Source organism: Neoarius graeffei, chromosome 8, assembly GCF_027579695.1.
Source record: "Neoarius graeffei isolate fNeoGra1 chromosome 8, fNeoGra1.pri, whole genome shotgun sequence".
Taxonomy (NCBI): domain Eukaryota; kingdom Metazoa; phylum Chordata; class Actinopteri; order Siluriformes; family Ariidae; genus Neoarius; species Neoarius graeffei.
Window position 1 is genome coordinate 63,207,905 of NC_083576.1, and position 22,905 is coordinate 63,230,809.

A 22,905-nucleotide genomic window follows, 5' to 3' on the forward strand; every position below is an offset into this window, starting at 1 on the left:
AATGGCATGGAATTTTTTTTGTACCCTTCTCCTGACTGATACCTTTCAACAATGAGATCCCTTTGATGCTTTGTAAGATCTCTGCAAACCATGGCTTTTGCTGGTGGATGCAACTGAGTAAATATCTAAACTTTATTTGGGGTTAATCAGAGTCATTTTAACTGATGGCAGGTGTGAACCCAAAAAGACTGAATACTGTAATTAAAAAGTGCTTCAACAAAGTATTAGAAGAAGAAGAAACCTTTATTTGTCACATGCACACTTCAAGCACAGTGAGATGCATCCTCTGCATTTAACCCATCTGAAGTAGTGAACACACACGCACACACACCCAGAGCAGTGGGCAGCCACACTACAGCACCTGGGGAGCAGTCAGGGGTTAAGTATCTTGCTCAAGAGCACTTCAGCCCAAGGCCACCCCATGTTAACCTAACTGCATGTCTTTGAACTGTGGGGGAAACCGGAGCATCCAGAGGAAACCCATACAGATACGGGGAGAACATGCAAACTCCACACAGAAAGGCCCCCGCCAGCCACTGGGCTCGAACCCAGAACCTTCTTGCTGTGACGCGACAGTGCTAACCACTACACCACCATGCTGCCCTTATTAGTTTAAGGGTGTGCACACTTATGCAACCAGCTTATTGTACGTTGTTTTTTGTTTGTTTTTTAATCTTTTTTCCGCCTAACAGATTTGATGGTTTTTCAATTGAATTGTACAGGTTATACACTGTGTGCACAATTATTAGGCAAGTGAGTACTCTGACCCTACCATTATTTCTATGCATGTTTTCCAACCACAAGCTAGATACACTTGAATGCTAATTGGATTTAAGCATTCTCAGGTGGTATTTATTTGTGTAATGAGGGAGGGTGTGACCTAAAGTCATTAATACTCTATATTAAGGTGTGCATAATTATTAGGCAGCTTCTTTATCTCAGGCAAAATGGGCCAAAAAAGAGATTTAACAGACACTGAAAAGACTAAAATTGTAAAATGCCTATCAGAGGGATGCAGCACTCTTGAAATAGCTAAGCTATAGAAATGTGAGCACAGAACAATCAAACGTTTTGTTGCAAATAGTCAACAGGGTCGCAAAAAATGTGTGGAGAAGAAAAGACACAAATTAACCGCAAAAGACTTGAGAAGGATTAAACATGAAGCTACCAGGAACCCATTATCCTCCAGTGCCACAATATTCTAGAACTGCAACCGACCTGGAGTGTCCAGAAGGACAAGGTGTTCGGTGCTCAGAGACATGGCCAAGGTAAGGAAGGCTGAAACACGACCACCACTAAACAAGACTCACAAGTTGAAATGTCAAGATTGGGCCAAGAAATATCTGAAGACAGATTTTCCAAAGGTTTTATGGACGGATGAAATGAGAGTGACTCTGGATAGACCAGATGGATGGGCCCATAGCTGGATAACTAATGGACACAGGGCACTTTGACTCAGACACCAGCAAGGTGGTGGAGGGGTAATGGCATGGGCTGCTATTATTAAGGATGAGCTAGTTTGACCATTTCAGGTTGAAGATGGACTTAACATCAACTTCCAAACCTACTGCCAGTTTCTAAAAGATACATTCTTCAAGCAGTGGTATGGGAAGAAGTCTGCATCATTCAAGAAGGCCATGATTGTTCTGCAGAACAATGCACCATCACATGCACCCAAGTACTCCACTGCTTGGCAAGCCCACAAAGGCCTTAAAGATGACAAAGTAATGACATGGCCCCCTTCCTCACCTGACTTAAACCCTATTGAGTACTTGTGGCCCCTTCTTAAGCATGAGATTTACAGCGAGGGAAGACAATACACCACTCTGAATAGCATTTGGGAGGCCGTGGTTGCTGCTGCACAAAAAGTTGATCGTCAACAAATCAAAAAACTAACAGACTGGATGGAAGGCTCATGGCAGTTATTGAAAAGAAGGGTGGCTATATTGGTCACTGAATATTTTTGAAATGCTAGAAGTGTTTATTTGTTAATTCTGAGTTGTTTATTTGTTACACTGAAAATTAAAATAAACAAGTGAGATGGGAAACTTTAAGCTTTTCATTTAGTTGCATAATAATTCTGCACACTAAATGTTGCCTAATAATTCTGCACACTTATATATTCCCCTGAGAAGGCCTAAACTCCCCTTTCCTTTGTTAATCATTCTGGTTTTAGGTTTATTAACAATTTGGATTGACTGAGAGCACTGTATTTGTTCAACGATAAAATTAATCATCAGGAATACAACTTGCCTAATAATTGTGCACACAGTGTAGGTCAGATTAAAAGTGGGAAAAGTTTTGAAATTATTTATCGTGGTCTAATTTTTTTTTTACATCAGGAAAACCTATCATTTTAATGGGATGTGTACACTTTTTATGTCCACTGTATATGTACAAAATGTATATGAATTTCTATATGAATGTCACATCTTAATAAAAGAACAATTTTCTTATGTGCAATTATCATCACCAACATCATCACTATATACAGGGTTTTTTCAAAATATTTGATATTATTTGAGATGTAAATATCCCAGAAACTACATAGCCTAAGCAAATGAAACTGACCAGGCTTAATGTTGAGCAATATAAGATTTATTCCTCAAAATTTGAATGAGAAATTGAAAGGTATGTGGATTCCATGAACAATTTCACAAATTTTCAATATGCACACCACCTGAGACACAGACACACAAACACACAGACAGCCTTCCTCTTTGAACTTTTTGTGCCATGTCCAAATCCTCATTGCAGTTGGTGCATTTTTAGAGAATTCTCTCATAAATGCACGCTGCACAGTCTTGTTCGACTGTGTTTGAGCGTACTCTAACATACAATGCCTTTTCTTTTCCAGTGAATGGCATTTCTATACCTAAAAAGATAAAAACAAAAAACATTAAATGTAAAAATTTGATCTGTTTCCACACATGCTGTTAAAATTTGAGGTCAATTGAACGAGAATTGGCAAAGTTATTAGATTGTGAAAGGGTGGGATATATTAGGCAGCAAGAGAACAGTCAGTTCTCGAAGTTGATGTGTTGGATGCAGGAAAAATGGGCAAGCATAAGGATCTGAGTGACTTTGACAAGGGCCAGTTTGTGATGTCTAGATGACTGGGTCTGTGCATCTCCAAAATGACGCATCTTGTTGGGTCTTCCCGGTATACAGTGGTTAGTACCTACCAAAAGTGGTCCAAGGAAGGACAACCGGTGAACCAGTGACAGGGTCATACAATAAGTGGACATCTTGGATAGTAATTGGACAGGTTCATTGGTAACTGGAAAGACTCAGTCATTCACAAGCAAGGATAAGGTGACCCTTTGAGAAAAGCTGTTTGAGCAAATAGTCCAAAAGTTTAAGAACTCACACCGCTATCAGGGCTGGCTAGCGATGCTGGCAAGCAGTACTGGCAGTGTGGGCTAGCAGGGCTAGCGAGTAGCGCTATCAGCAGTGCTAGTTGTTTGGGCTAGAGGGTCAGACTATTGTCGCTGGCTATCAGCGCTATCAGCAGTGCTAGTGGCTGGGAAAGTAGAGTCATATACCGTGACGTAATGTTGTGGCTTTCTGGTGGCTCTCTCGCTCATGGAAAAGCAAACTCATTCTTAGAAAGTTCGCAAGTCAAACCAGCTCTGAACCAGCACTAGCACCAGCTCAGAACTCGTACCTGGTTCGTGCTCATCCCTGTGACACTGCATGAGCAGCAGTTCAAAAGAAAAAAAAAATAGTTGGCTGGATTCATGTGTCATGGAGGAAGCATGTGTTTGCCTTCACCCTCTCTAGTTGGCATCCATTATGTGATAGATGAGAGATGGCTGGTTAATGGGAATTGGCAGGTGACAAACCTGGGTTGAAAAAAAAAATAGGAAAAAACACAACTTATGGTTCTGTCATATATCCTTCTTTTTTATTGGACAGAGTGTACTTACCTTATATACTTTTAGTTCTACTCCAAATGCATTTTGTGGGGAACCTTATGATAAAATGAATAATCCAATTCCCAAATTCATTACACCTGTGACTGTATTTCCCATGAGTTTTGTAATACATCCTGATGATGTATTACAGATGTGACCGTGAAGCTGGCTGAAAAATATTGGTCCAAATGAACCTGACATGACTGTCACTGAAAGACTTCATTCAGTCTGGGCTAGGAAGAAATCAGCCTTGGTTCTTAATAACATTTGGTGTATATTTCTTATGACCACTGGTGGTGCTCTTCAATGGTCCAGAAATCTGCTTTAAGATATTTGCTAATAGCAATTAATCTGATGTGAATGCCAGAAATGAAACTGTATATCAATGTCTTTTTATCTTGGAATACAGGGGGCTCATTCATCTCATCTCATTATCTCTAGCCGCTTTATCCTTCTACAGGGTCGCAGGCAAGCTGGAGCCTATCCCAGCTGACTACGGGCGAAAGGCGGGGTACACCCTGGACAAGTCGCCAGGTCATCACAGGGCCGACACATAGACACAGACAACCATTCACACTCACATTCACACCTACGGTCAATTTAGAGTCACCAGTTAACCTAATCTGCATGTCTTTGGACTGTGGGGGAAACCGGAGCACCCGGAGGAAACCCACGCGGACACGGGGAGAACATGCAAACTCCACACAGAAAGGCCCTCGCCGGCCCCAGGGCTCGAACCTAGGACCTTCTTGCTCTGAGGCGACAGCGCTAACCACTACACCACCGTGCCGCCATACGGGGGGCTTTGCCCTGTAATTCATGTAATTCCTGTTCGATTGACTTTGACTGCTACTACACTACTAAACAGCATCTCTACTTTGTGTACGTTTATAAATAATACCCAAAGTGTTCGTATTTTCTAAAGTGCTTAAAAAAAACAAAAAAGGTTATGTATAAAGGAAGGAAAAATGTCCCTCTTCAGTAACAAGTTGAATGGGAAAGGATGAGCACAGCAGAAATGCAAATGTTTTATGATAACTTTTTAGAACTTCAATAAAAAATATATATACATACATTTTCTTCCCCAATGATTTGATTTTCATGTTTCCATTTCCTTTGAGAATAAGCTGGACCACCTTTAATAATTTAGTGCGCTGCTTGACTGTGACTGTTCCATTGCATGTTAACCCATCATATAAAATCTGCTCTTCAATCGTGTTTGAAAGGAAAAAAATAACATAGTCAAATTATTCATGCTTCAAGCTGTGTCTAATCCTCATGAAACAAGTATGTTAACATTGCAGAAACTTCATCAAGGCTCTGATTTGAAAAAAAAAATAGAAGGTTTTCAGTAAAAAGCCTTGGAGGAACTCAAGTTATTCTTAGCTCATTTTCAAAGAACGGGTTTGTCTCTTGAAATAATCAGAGGCCATGTAGCAAGTACACTGGCCTCAAGGATATATCATTGACACAAAGAAACTGAGTTTTTATCACTTTTTTTTCTCTGTTAACAGTTAATTAGCAGACTTCTTCTCGTCCAATTCACAATGTAACAGATTCTATCCTTTTCAGAGACATTTATTTTCAAAGACAAAGGAGCAACTGTGGCAAGCTGCTTTCTGTCCTGCCAGTAAAGGGGTGAAGGATGGCCTCTTTTGATGCCATGTACTCACTATCTATTTGACCATAGCAGCAGTTCCAGAAATATATGGCTAAGGGAACAAGAACAAATCACAAGTGACTAACAGATATACTGTGGAGCCAGCGGCATAGTTTATTTGTTCACAGCTCGTAGGAGCTCGCTATAGACTCCACCAAGAGTTAGAGGCTTTTTTTTTTCAAGCCAATTATATTCCATTATTCGCTCAGTAGAATTTTAAAGTGGTTTGAACTGACACATGTGCACATGGCATGAAGTAGGAAACCACAAATCTATCTGATAAAGGCTAATTTTACTAATATACAATATCAGTCAAAAGTATACTTTCTAATTAAATGTTTTTCTTTATTTTTTTCTTTATTTTTATTAATTAAAAGACACTTCACGTCTTAAAGTAATGATGGATGTTGTCTCTCTTTACTTTGTTGAGCAGTTCTTGACATAATATGGGTTTCTACAGTTGTTGAATAGGGCTATTTACTGTATTTGTACTGTTTACTATTTACTGTTTGATGATCTCATATGCATTAAGGAGGCAAGAAATTGCACTAATTAACTTTTGACGAGGCACCTGTTAACTGAAAAGCATTCCAGGTGACTACCTCATGAAGCTGGTTAAGATAATGCCAATAGTATGCAAAGCATCATCAAGGTAAAATGGTAGCTACTTTGAAGAATCTAAAACATTAAATATATTTTGGTTTTGAGCACTTTTTTTGTTTACCACAAATTCCACATATGTTGCATATGTTATTTCATAGATTTGATGTCTTCAGTATTATTCTACAATGTAAAAAATTGTCCAAATACAGAAAAACCTATGAATGAGTAGGTGTGTTTGACTCGTACTGTACTGCATATTATATGATATATATCAAGGACATTCATCTAAAATTTAGAAAACAGAATTCATTGCTTACAAATGTCTGGATAAGCACTTCATATGACTGAATGGTGAGAAGACTTACCTTTTTTCTGCTTAACCATTAGTGATTATTTCAAGGTTTGAAATAAAACAAATTGAAGTGGTTTCATAAAGGCAGTGCACAGTAACACTTTCAAGTACTGCCACAGACTCTGAACAGATATTTGTTTTGAGTTTGACATCGATAGAATAAATCCATATTTCTCTGCCTAGTCATTTTTAAGCATTATATTTTAATTGCAGGGGATTTGTTTGTTTCAGACCAGAGATGGTCAATAAAATTAAAACTATGAAAGTCTGTGAAAACCCCTCCCTTTTTGAACTAATGTTTCTAGCCTTGTAGCTAGTCTCTGGTTCGATGAGCTACCTTCTGCTAAATAATCTACATGAACACATGGGATAAACTACAACAGATGATATGCTACAGAAGCAGTGCTGGTTCAGGATTAGAAGACTAAAATTGCTAAACTATGGCCATGCTACATTACTTTTTTAAGTATTCAAGTACAGCTGCTGTTGTGTAGGTTGTTGGTAGATTTTTATTTTTATTTATATATTTATATTTATGTTTATGTTTTTTAGCCTATTTGCATGAGTTCCCTAAAGTTAAACCTCGCCACCATAGAGAAAATTACAATCTTTTCAAACAGCTGATATGAATGGTGAGTGGGTTTAAGTGCAGGCAATGCATGACTCTGTCAGTACCCTTGTATTCACAGTTCCCCTTAATCTTTTGCACATATTGCTCCATCCATCTATGTTATCTCTTCATAAAAGCACCCTCTCAATATACAAGGTAGAGTTTTCCCTCAACCTCCCAAAAATTGTTTCCTTACTTTTAGATTTCAAAAAGCATTATTCTAAGAAAAGGTCACATCTGCTGCCAAATTTCCACCTGCATATCAAAATACATGCTTTCATTCTTTTTTTTAAACAAGAGTCACATTTTCTTTTCTTACCTCTCAAATTACGGACAAATTTATTACTTCTCTTCGCATGCCAACCTATCAACACAATAACCATTCTTGGCAAGCTGGGAGAGCACAGCATGGATCTTGTAGCGCTCTCCGTGTGATTATCATGATCAGTGCTGATTGCTGATTGTTATGGTGTTTGCGCCTCTCGTCTATTCAGTGCACGCTGTGTGTTTGGGCACTGCTGATTGTGTTGACGCTGTGCCCCCCTTTCCTCTCCTCCTCCACACTCTTAATGGAGGAGAGGCCTAAGCGGAGGAGAGGAGACAAGAGGCAGAGGCCATCAGACATAATGAACACCACGCAATCAGGCCCATCAGCCAACAGGAGCTGGCTAGAAAAAAAAAAAGTCAAATAGTCAGAAGACAGAGTGCAGTGACATGGATTGTTTTTCTCCATTCACAAAGGGAATAGAAATAAGTATGTGTTTCATTTACTTCTCATTTGAATTCAATATGTTTTCAGAGGTGTATATCTGGGCAAGACAATATACATCAACACCTTATTATACGAAAGACATGACTAGAGAAGGATATTTTTAGTTATATCCAAGTGAAGAATCAAATCTGTTAGTCGCTGCATGTTTTTAATCAACATTAACAAAAGGGAAGACAGACCACAGCAGCTGGCCTGTCATGTTCTAGGCCACTTTTTTCCTCCTGCACCATGTCCTTGATGCGGTTCCATTATTTGGTTTGGTGTTTTAGTCTTGGCTGAGTCAATAATATTCTTTGTCGTTTGAAAAAGAAAAAAAAACTATCTTTTGTTGGGAGTGCCTACCTGTGACTTCCATTTGTTCAGGCTCAGTAAATGTTGTATCATTAAATGTTGTTTTTTGGCTTGCAATTACTTATAGTTTCATCAGGTCAAAGACAACATGGACAAAGGAGAAGGGCATGAAAGAGAGATAAAGTGACAAACAACTAGAAAGGTGTGAAGCCAGGGCTCTCAGGCATTAAACATGCTGCAGTTGATATATTCCTAACACTGAATTACTCAGTTCCCAGTGTTAAAGTATCATTGAAGCTGCAGCAAATTAAAACATGCTCATGTCACCGAGACATAATTCTGAAAAACAGCCAAAAAATGGCATAGAAATGAGGTTTCTGCTGACACTATATTTCTCTCTACTTTAATACAGTGTAAATATATTTACTAAAATGAAATAGGAATATTTTATTTATGCTACTTTCTGACTATGCCTTGAATGTCTGCTTGCAAAGATCATGTTTTGTAAGGCTCCATTAAAAGCATAAAACAAAGATTTCTGAAACCTTGCTAGGTATGATTTCCTCACAATTCAGTGGAGTTGTTGTATAGGTATATGCTATACTGAAACTGGCATGTGCTTAAATCACTTAGTTTGTATAGAAGCTCTGAACTATGTTGAAGTGCTATGTTGCTATTTTGACTTAATATTTCATCATTTTGAGTTATTATCTCTTTATTTCAATATCTCATTGTTTTTGACTTAATATTTAACATGAAAGTTGGCTAATAAGTCTTATTTGGTATGCTGTTTCCCAGATAGTAAGCAATCTAGGCATTGCAGACCACCTAGAAATTTTTTTTTGGTAAATATTCAATATCTACAATATTTAATATTCAAGATTCTATATTATTTCAACATCCCTATTTTAATGTAAGCAAATTTGTGATATTTACCAAGCTAACTGATTTGTACAAAAGATCAGATTTCCCTCATGCTGAATTTCATGAAGCAGGTGTTCAGACGACATTCTGATGTATTTGATCTGTGTAAAATGGACCATAAGGTTTTGCACAAACTAGTGGAATCCTTGCCAGCTTGAGTGTACACTGTTATTGAAGCAAAAAGGGAACATACCAAACACTAAGAAAGTCTGAAATATTTGTCAATATTTCAAAGGATCTACTTTTCACTCAACTTGTTGTCAACAAGATAATTTGTAATGAAAACTGTATTAAACTAGAAAAGATTGCACAATAGAAGCATTTTCCCTAATGCTGTCAGACCCACTGTTGAGAAAATGTACAAATGTGCGATTTCTATTAATCATTCTAACATATTCATCAACACAAATTGCTTTTAGGATTTCTCAGCAACAAGAATATCATGAAATGCTTTAAAGTATGGCAACATTTTCTGAAAACTGAGACTTCACAAGTTGTGCACATGTGCGATATGCTTTTTTTGTACAGGTGTAAATGATGATAAATAACTGAGGAGCTGAGAGTTTCACCTGCTGTTTATGCATTAAGAATGTAGAAGACATTCTGTAGACAGATATTCTATATTTGCTGATATTCATTCAAGTACAGAAACCACACATGGACGGCCCCTACTGCTTTTGACTTAGTTCTTCTTCACCATCAGTACGCGTTAACAGTAACAGATGGCAAGATGTGTATGCTTGTGGAGGAACATTATCAAAAACTGTGTTGCATTCTGCACGACTGCAAAGTATAAGTGTAACTCCACCAAACTGCATATGGGTAACAAGTGTAAATCACCACATTTTTAGTCATTCAGCTAATGACAGCAAGTCAGCAAGGCAGTCAGTTCCTTCTCATGTCTTAAAAAGCATTGCAATATAAATTTATTTGTAGCCCTCTAACAGTTTTGGAGGAGGAGAAAAAAAAGACTACCATTGTCATTAATCCTCAGAGTTATAACCAAGATCCCTTTTGATGGCTCTTGGCAAAATAGCCTCTGCAACATTGATTTTCTAAGAGAAAGTTACTCATAAAGCCACAACTGAGAAAACCCCAGACCACTCCAAAAGACAACTACTCCTTTTTCAACTGTCAAGCACAAACAGCTGCTGAAAATTTCCCATAACTGTGTGAAATATGTTGTCAACACCCATATATCTATAATATCGCTTTCCACTTTCAGTACTTTATTTGCCCTCGGTCATAAATTTTGTTTGCAGCACATGTGGTGCTTTAATATCCAACTTGTACATGTGTACATTCAAGAATTCATGATGGGGGAAGTGGAACAAATTCATATCAGTCATTCTTCCAAAATAAAAGTATAAATCACACATAATCATTGATGAAGCGGTAGTGGAGGACCTGGAGTGGAATCATGATAAAATACATCCGTCCTGCGATAAGTGGCCCTTTTCTGCTCTGTGAGAATGAAAAGTAGGCCTCTTCTTTCACCTTATGGTCATGTCCAACATTTGAAAAATGGCATCACTCCCCTTGTAAAAGGCCCATGGGATTAAATGGCTTCATTATTATTAATGATCACCCATTTGCCAATCCAGATGTAGAGGCAGAGTAGCGCTGTAATAAAATGACAGTCCGTGCAATTACAAACTCAATTATTTCTTTCAAATTTCATTTTGGCTGACAACATGGGATCTTTTATGAGCACATGTTCTTTTTAAATAGACAGTTTGTTGAGCATGTTGTACATTTGATTTAACTCTGACTGGATTCCTATATTTAATCTGTTTTTTAGGCTTTGCCTCCTTTCCTATGTTTCTTTTTGTATCTTTTACCAAACTGATTTCGATATATAATTTCCAACTGCCATAGAATTACAATTTATATTATACATTTGTTATTCTCTTCAAGGAATGCCTGAATTTCTATTTTCAGTTTGACTTATACAGTATATACACTAATAAAGCTCTTCTGACTATAATTATCTATCCAACATAATCACTATTTAAATACTACAGCATTTGAACCTACAGTTTAATTGGCCTAGTTTGTCAATTCTATGAACATTAAACCATTAGGTATTTTTGATGAGGGAAATGTAGCAGAGTGTGCACGGACCACTGACATCTTTTTGGCTTCATAAATTTTATGAAGAGTCATTTCTACTTAATTTGCATACGAAAAGTGGTGTCCTTGAAAATGTCACTCATGCAACAACCTATTAAAAAGCTTGAATAAGTCAAGTTATATTGGATAAGAAACAAGTTCTAATGACCACATTTTCAGATAGCATGTTGGAAATATATATGATTAAATTGCTTTTTCAAATCTATAATACCGATATTATCTATAAAATAAAACTAATATTAGATATATAATGAACAGTGTGATCAATCAAAATAAACGCATAACATAAGTTCATTAAAGTTCATTTGTGTTGTATCATTATTATTACAATTTTACACCCGAATTTAAAAGTGTTATTCCAGTTATGGTACATAAGCTTTCTATCCCACCAGAGACTGTTTGGAAGGTTGGGAAATAATGTTCTATATTTATGCAATTAGCCCTCTAATTGATAGTAATAGGTATGCACATGCTACCATAATGAGATGAGTAATCATCCCTCATCTATCCATGTAAATCCCATCAGGTCGTGCTGTTTTCCTGAGCACGCATTTTACCTGTTGCTGTGTGTCATCTGTGTTTATTGTCATTTTCTCTGACACGAATGCCACACAAAGTTTCTGGATGTCTTTTTTGAAAATATGTCTTTCTATTGGGAAAGACATACATCAAACATATTTTTTTTCTTTTCTTTTCACTTATCTACTATGCAGTTCAAGCCATTTTTAGATGTAAGATAAAGTTCTGTATCTGATTAAATAAGTTTTGGTTGTATATATTTATGCAATGCGTTTGACACAAAAGTCAAATGACGACAGACTCTTGCAGGGTTTTTTTCTCTCTCTACAAAGGCTGTAAACCATATAAAAGCAAGCTCATAGTTTGCACCAGCTGAGCCAAAATGCAAGACCATCTGATTAAGAGTGAAGGAACTGAAAAACATTTGCAGAGAAAAGGAGATGAAAAACATCACTGAGCATTTTTACCACTGTAATTACCAGCCTGCATCGGCCAAGGTCTCAGTCAATAGTAACCGGTCATTTTACAAAACGTCTGCAAGCCACAAGACTCCAATCCATAGACTGTAGCTCAAACATGCATTTTTTCTTTTTCTAAGTATCTTAGAATGTATGGTGGCTGGCAAACTATTATAGATTGGATATATTTTACACAATATTAAGGTTTTCAAATCAGCAGGATGTCTTTGTTTTGCAGAGGCATTTGGGGATAACTTTCAAATACATGGGGTTGAACTGTGTATCTGGTATAAGAAAAAAAACAGCGGGAGACTGGCAATTCCTTCAGAATGCAAAAGACACTTAAACAGCATTAGAGTGAGCTGCTTGCCGCTGGTTGATGAGATGGAAATTGATACCGGCTACATATCTGGCTCTGTTAATAGGCAGCACGGTGGTGTAGTGGTTAGCATGGTCGCCTCACAGCAAGAAGGTTCCGGGTTCAAACCCAGTGGCCGGCGAGGGCCTTTCTGTGTGGAGTTTGTATGTTTTCCCCATGTCTGCATAGGTTTCCTCTGGGTGCTCCAGTTTCCCCCACAATCCAAAGACATGCAGTTAGGTTGACGTGGGGCAGCCTTGGGCTGAGGTGCCCTTGAGCAAGGTACTTGACCTGTGGCTGCCCACTGCTCTGAGTGTGTGCGTGTTCACTGCTTCAGATGGGTGAATGAATTTCACTGTCCTTGAAGTGTGCATGTGACGAATAAAGGTTTCTTCTTCTTATATGTATATATATATATATATATACACACACACACAGTGGTATGCAAAAGTTTGGGCACCCCTGGTCAAAATTGCTGTTACTGTGAACAGTCACGCAAGTTGAAGATGAAATGATCTCCAAAAGGCATAAAGTTAAAGATGACTCATTTCCTTTATGTTTTAAGCAAAAACAATTTTTTATTTTCATCTTTTACATTTTCAAAATGACAAAAAAGGAAAAGGGCCCAAAGCAAAAGTTTGGGCACCCTGCATGGTTAGTACCTAGTAACACCCCCTTTGGCAAGTATCACAGCTTGTAAACACTTTTTGTAGGCAGTTAATAATCTTTCAGTTCTTAACTGGGGGATTTTCACACATTCATCCTTGCAAAAGGCTTCCAGTTCTACAAGTTTCTTGGTCTGTCTTGCACGCACTGCTCTTTTGAGATCTATCCACAGATTTTCAATGATGTTTAGGTCAGGGGACTGTGAGGGCCATGGCAAAACCTTCAGCTTGTGCCTCTTGAGGTATTCCATTGTAGATTTTGAGGTGTGTTTTGGATCATTGTCTTATTGTAGGACTCATCCTCTTTTTAACTTCAACTTTTATACAGATGGTGTGATGTTTGCTTCCAGAATTTGCTGGTATTTATTCGAATCCATGCTTCCCTCAACCAATGAAATGTGCCCTGTGCCACTGGCTGCAACACAACCCCAAAGCATGATTTATCCACACCCACGCTTCAGAGTTGGAGAGGTGTTCTTTTCCTGGAATTTGGCACCCTTTTTTCTCCAAACATACCTTTGCACATTGTGGCCAAAAAGTTCTATTTTGATTTCACTAGTTCACAGGACTTGTTTCCAAAATGCATCAGGCTTATTTAGATGCTCATTTGCAAACTTCAGATGCTGAATTTTGTGGCTAGGACGCAGGAAAGGTTTTCTTCTGATGACTCTCCCATGAAGGTCATATTTGTTCAGGTGTCGCTGTATAGTAGAACAGTGTACCACGACTCCAGGGTCTGCTAAATCTTTCTGAAGGTCTTTTGCAGTCAAACAGGGGTTTTTATTTGCCTTTCTAGCAATCCAACGAGCAGTTCTTTCAGAAAGTTTTCTTCATCTTCCAGACCTCACCTTGATCTCCACTGTTTCTGTTAACTGCCATTTCTTAATAACATTACAATCTGAGGAAACAGCGACCTGAAAACACTTTGCTACGTTCTTGTAGCCTTCTCCTGCTTTGTGAGCATCAATTATTTTATTATTCAGAATGCGAGGGAGTTGCTTAGAGGAGCCCATGGCTGTTGATTTTAGGGACAAGTTTGAGGAGTCAGAGAATTTATACAGCTTTGAAATCTGCATCATCTGACCTTTCCTAACAAAGAATTTGAACAAGCCACAGCTCAATAAGCTAATTAAGGTCTGGAACCTTGGTAAAAGTTACCTGAGAACTCAAATGTATTGGGGTGCCCAAACTTTTGCATGGTGTTCCTTTTCTTTTTTCGCTCTCCAATTGTACAAAACAAAAATAATACACAAATCTTGCAGAAAATGATGAAAAGAAATGTGTCGTCTTTACCTTTATGCCTTTTGGTAATCAGTTCATCTTCTGCTCACTTACCATAGCTATTCACAGTAACAGGCATTTTCAGTAAGGGTGCCCAAACTTTTGCATGCCACTGTATATATATATATATATATATATATATATATATATATATATATATATATATGGCACTGGGTGCCCCGGTTTCCCCCACAGTCCAAAGACATGCAAATTAGGCTAATTGGTGGCTCAAATTGACTGTAGGTGTGAATGGCTGTTTGTCTCTATGTGTCAGCCCTGCGATGACCTGGCGACTTGTCCAGGGTGTACCCCGCCTCTCGCCCATAGTCAGCCTGTAGAACAGGATAAGCGGCTGCAGATAATGGATGGATATATATATAAAAGCATGCGTCTGGCTGTTGACACACCATCACTGACAGCTTACGCTGCGTCTCTGTAGAAAGCACCGAGGCACCAAAATCACCTTTCAGAGATTATGTAATTACACATGAGCTTGTGCACTTTGGGCTGATCTCTGCTGTCTCTGCACAAAAGGCGAAGTTAGGAGCACAGGTGAGCACTCCGCGAGTGTGTTTGTTTGCCAGCATGGACGAATGTGTCCATTGTGGCGTGAAGTGTTTGCTCCTGTGAAGAACAATGGCTTGGAAAGACACCTCCAATTTCCACAGCAGCTTGGAGGTGATTTACAACGAAGGCTGTGCAAGCGCTCTGGCCCCCCGTTTATTCTGCTTGCACAGAGAGTGAGTGAGCAGCATCATTTTTCCTTAATGAAGTTAGTGACCCTCTGAAAGGTGACACATTTACCGCTCGGCTGATTTATGCACCGATTCTCTGAGGCAGACTGGAACAGTGCAGGACCAGAGGGATCCAGCCACATGTCTGTATCTCTCTCTCTCTTTTTCTTCTTCTCACCTCTCTGTATGTGCGTTTCTCTCACTTTCGCTCGTTCCCATCTGTACATTCTGAAGCCGCTGTCAAGAGAAATACATATATATATATTTTTAAATACATCATATGAGGATTGCTCTGACTGACAATAAACCTGAATGCCTTTGGATTTAGTGTATCATAATGTCATTTTCTTCCTTCCTGGATGGTCATAAACATGATTAAATCTTTAAGTAATCTGGCTGGTGGTTAGCAAATAAAACTCACCAGAGCATACAAAACAGGGAAATCAGAGAGAGTCCTGTTCAATTATTGATAGCATGCTTAGTCATGCAAATACAATCAATTATTTCAACATGACAGCTCAAAGTGAAGGCCTAACAAGACTTATATGCGTTTCATTTTCTTAGTAGGTAAAGAAACATAAGCCTGCAGGCTCTGGAAATACTGTTTTACATTCTAATTATCTGAGCTGACAGGCTTCAGTGTTGAGACTAAGGCATGTTCCTAGATCCATCAGATGTACAATGTCAGAGTAAGCTTAATGAGGTAGGATGTTGGAGAACCTTCCAATTCTCTTTCTTTGTTGAAATCAAATACAGTTCCTCAAAGCTGAACCTGTCGTCAAATATGCTAACAAGTAGGCAAACTCAAGACTGCAGGTGTATTTCCAGAGCTCTCTGTCTGATTTACCTTGACCAAATTCATCAAATGTAGAAAAGATCTGAAGATGTGAAGTGTGCCATAATGACAGTTATTTTTTAAAAAATGGTTTGTATGAGCTGCTCTTTAATTCTTCAATGCAGCAGAGCCACTCTCACACACAAATGAGACGTTTTAGCACTTTAATTAAGCTACAGGGAATTCAGTGCATATTGCAGGTAAACATTGAGGACCATGGGAATATGGTGCAAATTAAACATACTAATTGTCTTGTGCTTGTTATGGGATGAATTAAACATTTATAACTGATGCACTTCAGTTAGCTACAGCTAAAATACTTTCTTTTAAGTTCATGTTTCCCTCCTCTAATATCAAGAACCCCTGAGAGTTTTCATCCTTCCCCTTTTCTTCAACAGCTATTGAAGTGAACCTGCAGAAGGCCATGGCTGAGGCCTCGGAGACCTGCACCCAGGAATGTCTGATCCTCGGCCATTCTGACAGCTGTTGGATGCCCCCGGCAGTGACCCAGTTCCAGACGACTGCTGCTGCCACGTTGCCTTCATTCAGCCTTCAGCAGAGCTGGGCACGCAGCAGCGCCGTACCAGACGGGCGTCACACCCTTGGCAGATCTGTGCCCAAAGATGATCTGGACAAAGGGAGCAATCGGCCCCAGTTCTACAGCACACTGGACAGACACTGTAGCAAGAAAGAGGATGCTGTGAAGGTCATCCCTCTGGCCAGTTTCTCTGCCACATCGAGCCCTCAGAACTCGGGTACTGTCGCCTCCTCCTCATTCTTACGTGAGCATCAGCTGTAAAGCAAGAAGCAAGTATTTCCAGTTAGTTACAGTGACACAAAAAAGAGAGAGAAAATCTTAACTAAGTTGATAACTGAGAAAAGAAAATCTTAAAGTTAATCATCATTCTGTATTTGTTTATAAAAGGATTTCTTTTTTGTCTTTGTCATAATAGAAATCAACTAAGTGAGCAGACAGTCATAATGCTCTCAAAACACCAGACTCTACATAACAGACTACATAATCAGTAGACCTAAACCAAAGTAGCATCTCAAATGAAAAACAGAGTTAAAAAAAAAAAAAGTTGTGTCACTTTGTTAGGTAGTGGCTAACGAATCACGCTTCAGAGATGATGTCAATGTTTTCTGAGCCTTTTAAATATGATGTAATTATGAAATACAAATATATGCTGTTGAATGATGTTAGTGAAGTGCTGTGTGTCTGAGTGATTGCAATGTTCGCTTCAGTGAGTATATAGTGTGAATTGTTTCTACCCTTTTTTCTCTTCATCTAAATGCTGCAGAGACTCTGTCCAGACACCAGACATGCTATTACACCTAAAATGCAAACATTTCTCTTGGTCTCAAATAACATGTAGAATTTTTTTTTCTCATGAAATCAGCTCCTATTTAAGTGAGGTTTCTTCTGATGTCTGTAGTTTCCATGCATCTGACACCCTTTTTTCTCCCATTATTAGGAACGTACTCATTTTCTTATTAACCAAGGCTGGAAAGGCACAGACAGATGTGCTAAAGAGACGTCCTTTGTTTTCCTTCTCTCCTACATCAAGTTTTGCTCTTGAAATATAGAATTTATACACCATAACAAGTGCTATGGAACCAATTATGAGAATCTCCTGATAGTATAATTACTTTGATCTGTAATCACCATAGCAGCCAGAGCTGTGGAAGACTGCTCGGTAATAGTATAATTGGCTTTTTCTTTGTGTGCGTGTCTGTGTGTGTTACCTTTGTAGCACGCTACTATTTTAAATTCAAAAAAAAAGAAAAGAAAAAAAATCACACCCATAACACTAGGTCCATAAGTTTGTGATGTGGATGGTTCTTTCATTTTTACTTCAATCAAAGACTTAAACTTTTTTTGTGACCTGTATGCTTTTTGACTGGTAAATAAAATTAGAAGCTCTTGTTTCTCACATCCACACTGCAGTTTTCCATAGTCAGTTCTGAGCTGTAAGTGGTAAAATTAAGCTGTGTTCACCATGCAGACCTAAAGAATTATAGCGGATAGTGTCAATCATAAGGCCACCAAGCAATAACCAAACAAGGACTGAAACTGTAATTATGAACATCACAGTACAGTTAATTTGGCATTTCTACTTTTTTTTCTTTGCTTCTTTGAATAAAAGAAAGCCCCATACACTCTTTTATTAATTTGGAATTAGGCAAACCCCAAAGAACCAGCTCCAGCAAGCATACTTTCTTTAATTCAGCAATTCTGCTTAGTACTTACTGATGAAACCAAAGCATCTGAGTTAGTGATCCAAAAAATTACTTTCTTATAAATTAAGTGGAATAGCAGTGGAGGAATGTATGCCAGGAGAGTGGTATGATGAGCCTGGGTCTGCTGTATTGCTCATTGATCTGAGAGAATGCACAGTTGCATTGGCAGCAACTCCCTGGACTACAGCAAAAATAAATAAATAAATAAATAAATAAATAATCCCTTTAATGCTGTTAATCAATGAGAAGAACTATAGAGCGGTACTGCATCAGGGGACATTGTCATGGACTGGCTGTACAGTAGAAGACATTTTTTTCTGCTTACTAAGAAAGTATCATTTGAACAGAGATTTTAATGCTAGTTGGAGGAACACTAGCACTATGCATGGAACAGATAGATCAGTAAACTGGGAGAGCCAAGATTAAAAATGCTATTCGCACTAATTTATGGCAGTCTAGAAATTCTACAAATTCACACATTTTATCACCAGTCATTAGTTTGTTAGTAATTATGAGCTAGTAATTAGAATATGCAAATTAACAGATATTATTTGGGGGTTTTGAACTGTTCTACTTCCCAGTTCAGTCTGGGAAAAATACATTCAAATTTGCCTATTGCTTTCAAATTGCATACATCTGCAATATTTTAAACAGAAAACTAAATTCTCCTCCAATGTCATGAAACATCAATTCTCCACTATCTGAAGAAAATGAGCTCATAATAATGAAAACTTCATTGAGGTATATTTAATAAATATCTGTGTGTATGTGTATATATATATATATATATATATATATATATATATATATATATATATATATATAGTGTGTGTGTAACTAGTTTAGTAGAGTTACAGTATATTTGGTGCCATAGGTCTCGCAAGTGAAAAAAAAATTCTGTAAAAACACTAATAGAAAAATGCATAAATGTGTCCTATGTCCATGAGCATTCTCCCTTTTAACACTTTTTATACATTTTATACATGACTATCCAGTGCATTGTGAAAGCAACATCAGCAACATCAAACAAAAGCATTTATTTTCAATATGCTGGAATATTATGCGGGGAAATTCTCATCTCACGATCTCTCATTTTTATCATTTGCATGACCTTGAGAGCAGGTTGTGACCTTTGACCCTCAGCCCATATCTGATGGTGATGATGTGCATTGTGTAGCCATGTGATCACTCTTGGACTGTGTTATAGAGCTGAACTTGTTATGGCAGTAATAAATACTGATAATTCAAGCTCTCCTTAATATCAACACGTCAATCCATTGGTGCATATTATTTACACAGAAGTCAAATCAATGTTCATCATTATGTGGCAAAAGAAAAAAGAGAAAAAGGAAGAGAGAATGGAGGGGAAAATGTACATATATATTTAGACGTAACTTTAGCTAACATTATCTGACAAAATATTGGCAAAGGGAAGTGTGATTGGTGTGTCTTGAACTTATTGATAAAATACATAAAAAGGCTGAAATTTATAACATTATGAGATAATCTTCATCATAATGTAGGAGTTCATTATGCATATATCAGTGTCTGTGTGCGCGGGTGTCATTGTGTGTGTGCATGTATGTATACTTGCACAGAGATGGTCAGAATAATGTACACACCATGCATCTTGTATAAAGCAGGAAAACAATATGAACCTATTGCTATACTAGATCTGCTTGTAAATTAATCATTTGTGTTTTGCAATTGCTTTGAAAGATGACAGCTTTGGTATGTGCCAACAGTACACTATTAAACAATGAAAAATATACTGTGTATTGTCTTGCGCCTGTAAAATATCCGTTTAGAATCTATGGGGGAAAAAATATGTTCATAAGCATTTGGTGTAATGATTTTTCTTGTCTTGGAATTTTACTTGAATCATTAAATATTGTGTGTCTTTCGACCATTTTTGTGAGTGCTTATTTCTTTGTTTGTTGTGAATAATATTTATTGTGGAACATGAAGCTGATAAAAATGGCAAAAGTGATACAGAATAAGATAATCGCAGAGGTGCTAAAATTATGATGGCCAGTTAGTGCAAACATTAACTAAATAAATAAATAAATAATGTACAACCCCAATTCCCAAAAAGTTGGGGCAAAGTACAAATTGTAAATAAAAAGGGAATGCAATAATTTACAAATCTCAAAAACTGATATTGTATTCACAATAGAACATAGACAACATATCAAATGTCAAAATTGAGACATTTTGAAATTTCATGCCAAATAATGGCTCATTTGAAATTTCATGACAGCAACACATCTCAAAAAAGTTGGGACAGGGGCAGTAAGAGGCTGGAAAAGTTAAAGGTACAAAAAAGGAACAGCTGGAGGACCAAATTGCAACTCATTAGGTCAATTGGCAATAGGTCATTAACATGACTGGGTATAAAAAGAGTATCTTGGAGTGGCAGCAGCTCTCAGAAGTAAAGATGGGAAGAGGATCACCAATCCCCCAATTCTGCGCCGACAAATAGTGGAGCAGTATCAGAAAGGAGTTTGACAGTGTAAAATTGCAAAGAGTTTGAACATATCATCTACAGTGCATAATATCATCAAAAAATTCAGAGAATCTGGAAGAATCTCTGTGCGTAAGGGTCAAGGCCGGAAAACCATACTGGGTGCCCCTGATCTTTGGGCCCTTAGACGGCACTGCATCACATACAGGCATGCTTCTGTATTGGAAATCACAAAATGGGCTCAGGAATATTTCCAGAGAACATTATCTGTGAACACAATTCACCGTGCCATCCGCCGTTGCCAGCTAAAACTCTATAGTTCAAAAAAGAAGCCATATCTAAACATGATCCAGAAGCGCAGACGTCTTCTCTGGGCCAAGGCTCATTTAAAATGGACTGTGGCAAAGTGGAAAACTGTTCTGTGGTCAGACGAATCAAAATTTGAAGTTCTTTACAGAAATCAGGGACACCGTGTCATTCGGACTAAAGAGGAGAAGGACGACCCAAGTTGTTATCAGCGCTCAGTTCAGAAGCCTGCATCTCTGATGGTATGGGGTTGCATTAGTGCGTGTGGCATGGGCAGCTTACACATCTGGAAAGACACCATCAATGCTCAAAGGTATATCCAGGTTCTAGAGCAACATATGCTCCCATCCAGATGACGGCTCTTTCAGGGAAGACCTTGCATTTTCCAACATGACAATACCAAACCACATACTGCATCAATTACAGCATCATGGCTGTGCAGAAGAAGGGTCCGGGTACTGAACTGGCCAGCCTGCAGTCCAGATCTTTCACCCATAGAAAACATTTGGCACATCATAAAACGGAAGATACGACAAAAAAGACCTAAGACAGTTGAGCAACTAGAATCCTACATTAGACAAGAATGGGTTAACATTCCTATCCCTAAACTTGAGCAACTTGTCTCCTCAGTCCCCAGACGTTTACAGACTGTTGTAAAGAGAAAAGGGGATGTCTCACAGTGGTAAACATGGCCTTGTCCCAACTTTTTTGAGATGTGTTGTTGTCATGAAATTTAAAATCACCTAATTTTTCTCTTTAAATGATACATTTTCTCAGTTTAAACATTTGAAATGTCATCTATGTTCTATTCTGAATAAAATATGGAATTCTGAAACTTCCACATCATTGCATTCCGTTTTTATTTACAATTTGTACTTTGTCCCAACTTTTTTTGAATCGGGGTTGTAAATAAAAAACAAACAGAAAAAAATAAGCAAAACCAAAAACAAGACAGCAGGACAAAACACACAACATTAAATATCAAAAACACCAGTGAAACCAAAAACACAACAGCAGAAAAAAAATTTAATTAAAAAACGTACCAGCAAACTAAAAATACCAAAGGAAAAAAAGAACAGCATACTAAAAACACCAAAAAACATAACATCAAATTGGGAAGCATTACAGCTTATCAAAACACAAGATTTAAACACAATGGCTATACCAAAGTGCAACAGCAAACCAACACACACGCACATACACACACACACACACACACACACAAAACAACAAAAATTACAAAAATTAAATAAAATAGCACCAAAACAGCAGAAACAATGGCTTCATTAGTGCTTATTTTATCAAGGGTATTCATATGATTTTAGACATGCTTTCAAGTTGGCAAATGAATTCATATGAGTATGTGAACACTGAAATCACACCTAAAGGAACTTCTTATTCTGAAGAGAGAATTACACTAACCAATTATATAATGGAAAAAGTATCCATGATAGTCATATGCCATGTCCAAATAAATAATAAACATGTGATTTTTAATAAGCACCTACCATTTCCTTGTTGTCTTTCCTTGTTTACTGTTAGAGGCACTGATTTAAGAAAAACTTGATCCCGATAACTCACCTCACCACGGAAATCACCATGTTCCAGAATGATTTGTAAACATTTATGTCACTACCATGCCTTCCTTGTTGCACAGCCCTGGATATCAAATAAGATTTTTAAAAAAGGGACATTGAAAAGCCAATGAATAAACATCATCCAAGTAAACACCTCAGTATAATGCAAGTAAGCTACTGACAATTATATTCCCTTTGCTGGTTG

The 22,905-nt window shown here is 37.8% G+C and overlaps 1 protein-coding gene across 2 annotated transcripts in view; it reads left to right on the forward strand.

The window, feature by feature from the left end:
• The window catches only part of pcdh11 (protocadherin 11), a 372,376-nt gene extending 355,425 nt beyond the window's left edge, over nt 1-16,951 (forward strand). For both annotated transcript variants that reach the window (XM_060927976.1, XM_060927977.1), the window contains exon 5: nt 16,511-16,951. In XM_060927976.1, the coding sequence (XP_060783959.1) occupies nt 16,511-16,911 (401 nt within the window). In that variant the 3' untranslated portion in view covers nt 16,912-16,951. The remainder of the gene's footprint in view (nt 1-16,510) is intronic.
• Nucleotides 16,952-22,905: the final 5,954 nt, after the last annotated feature.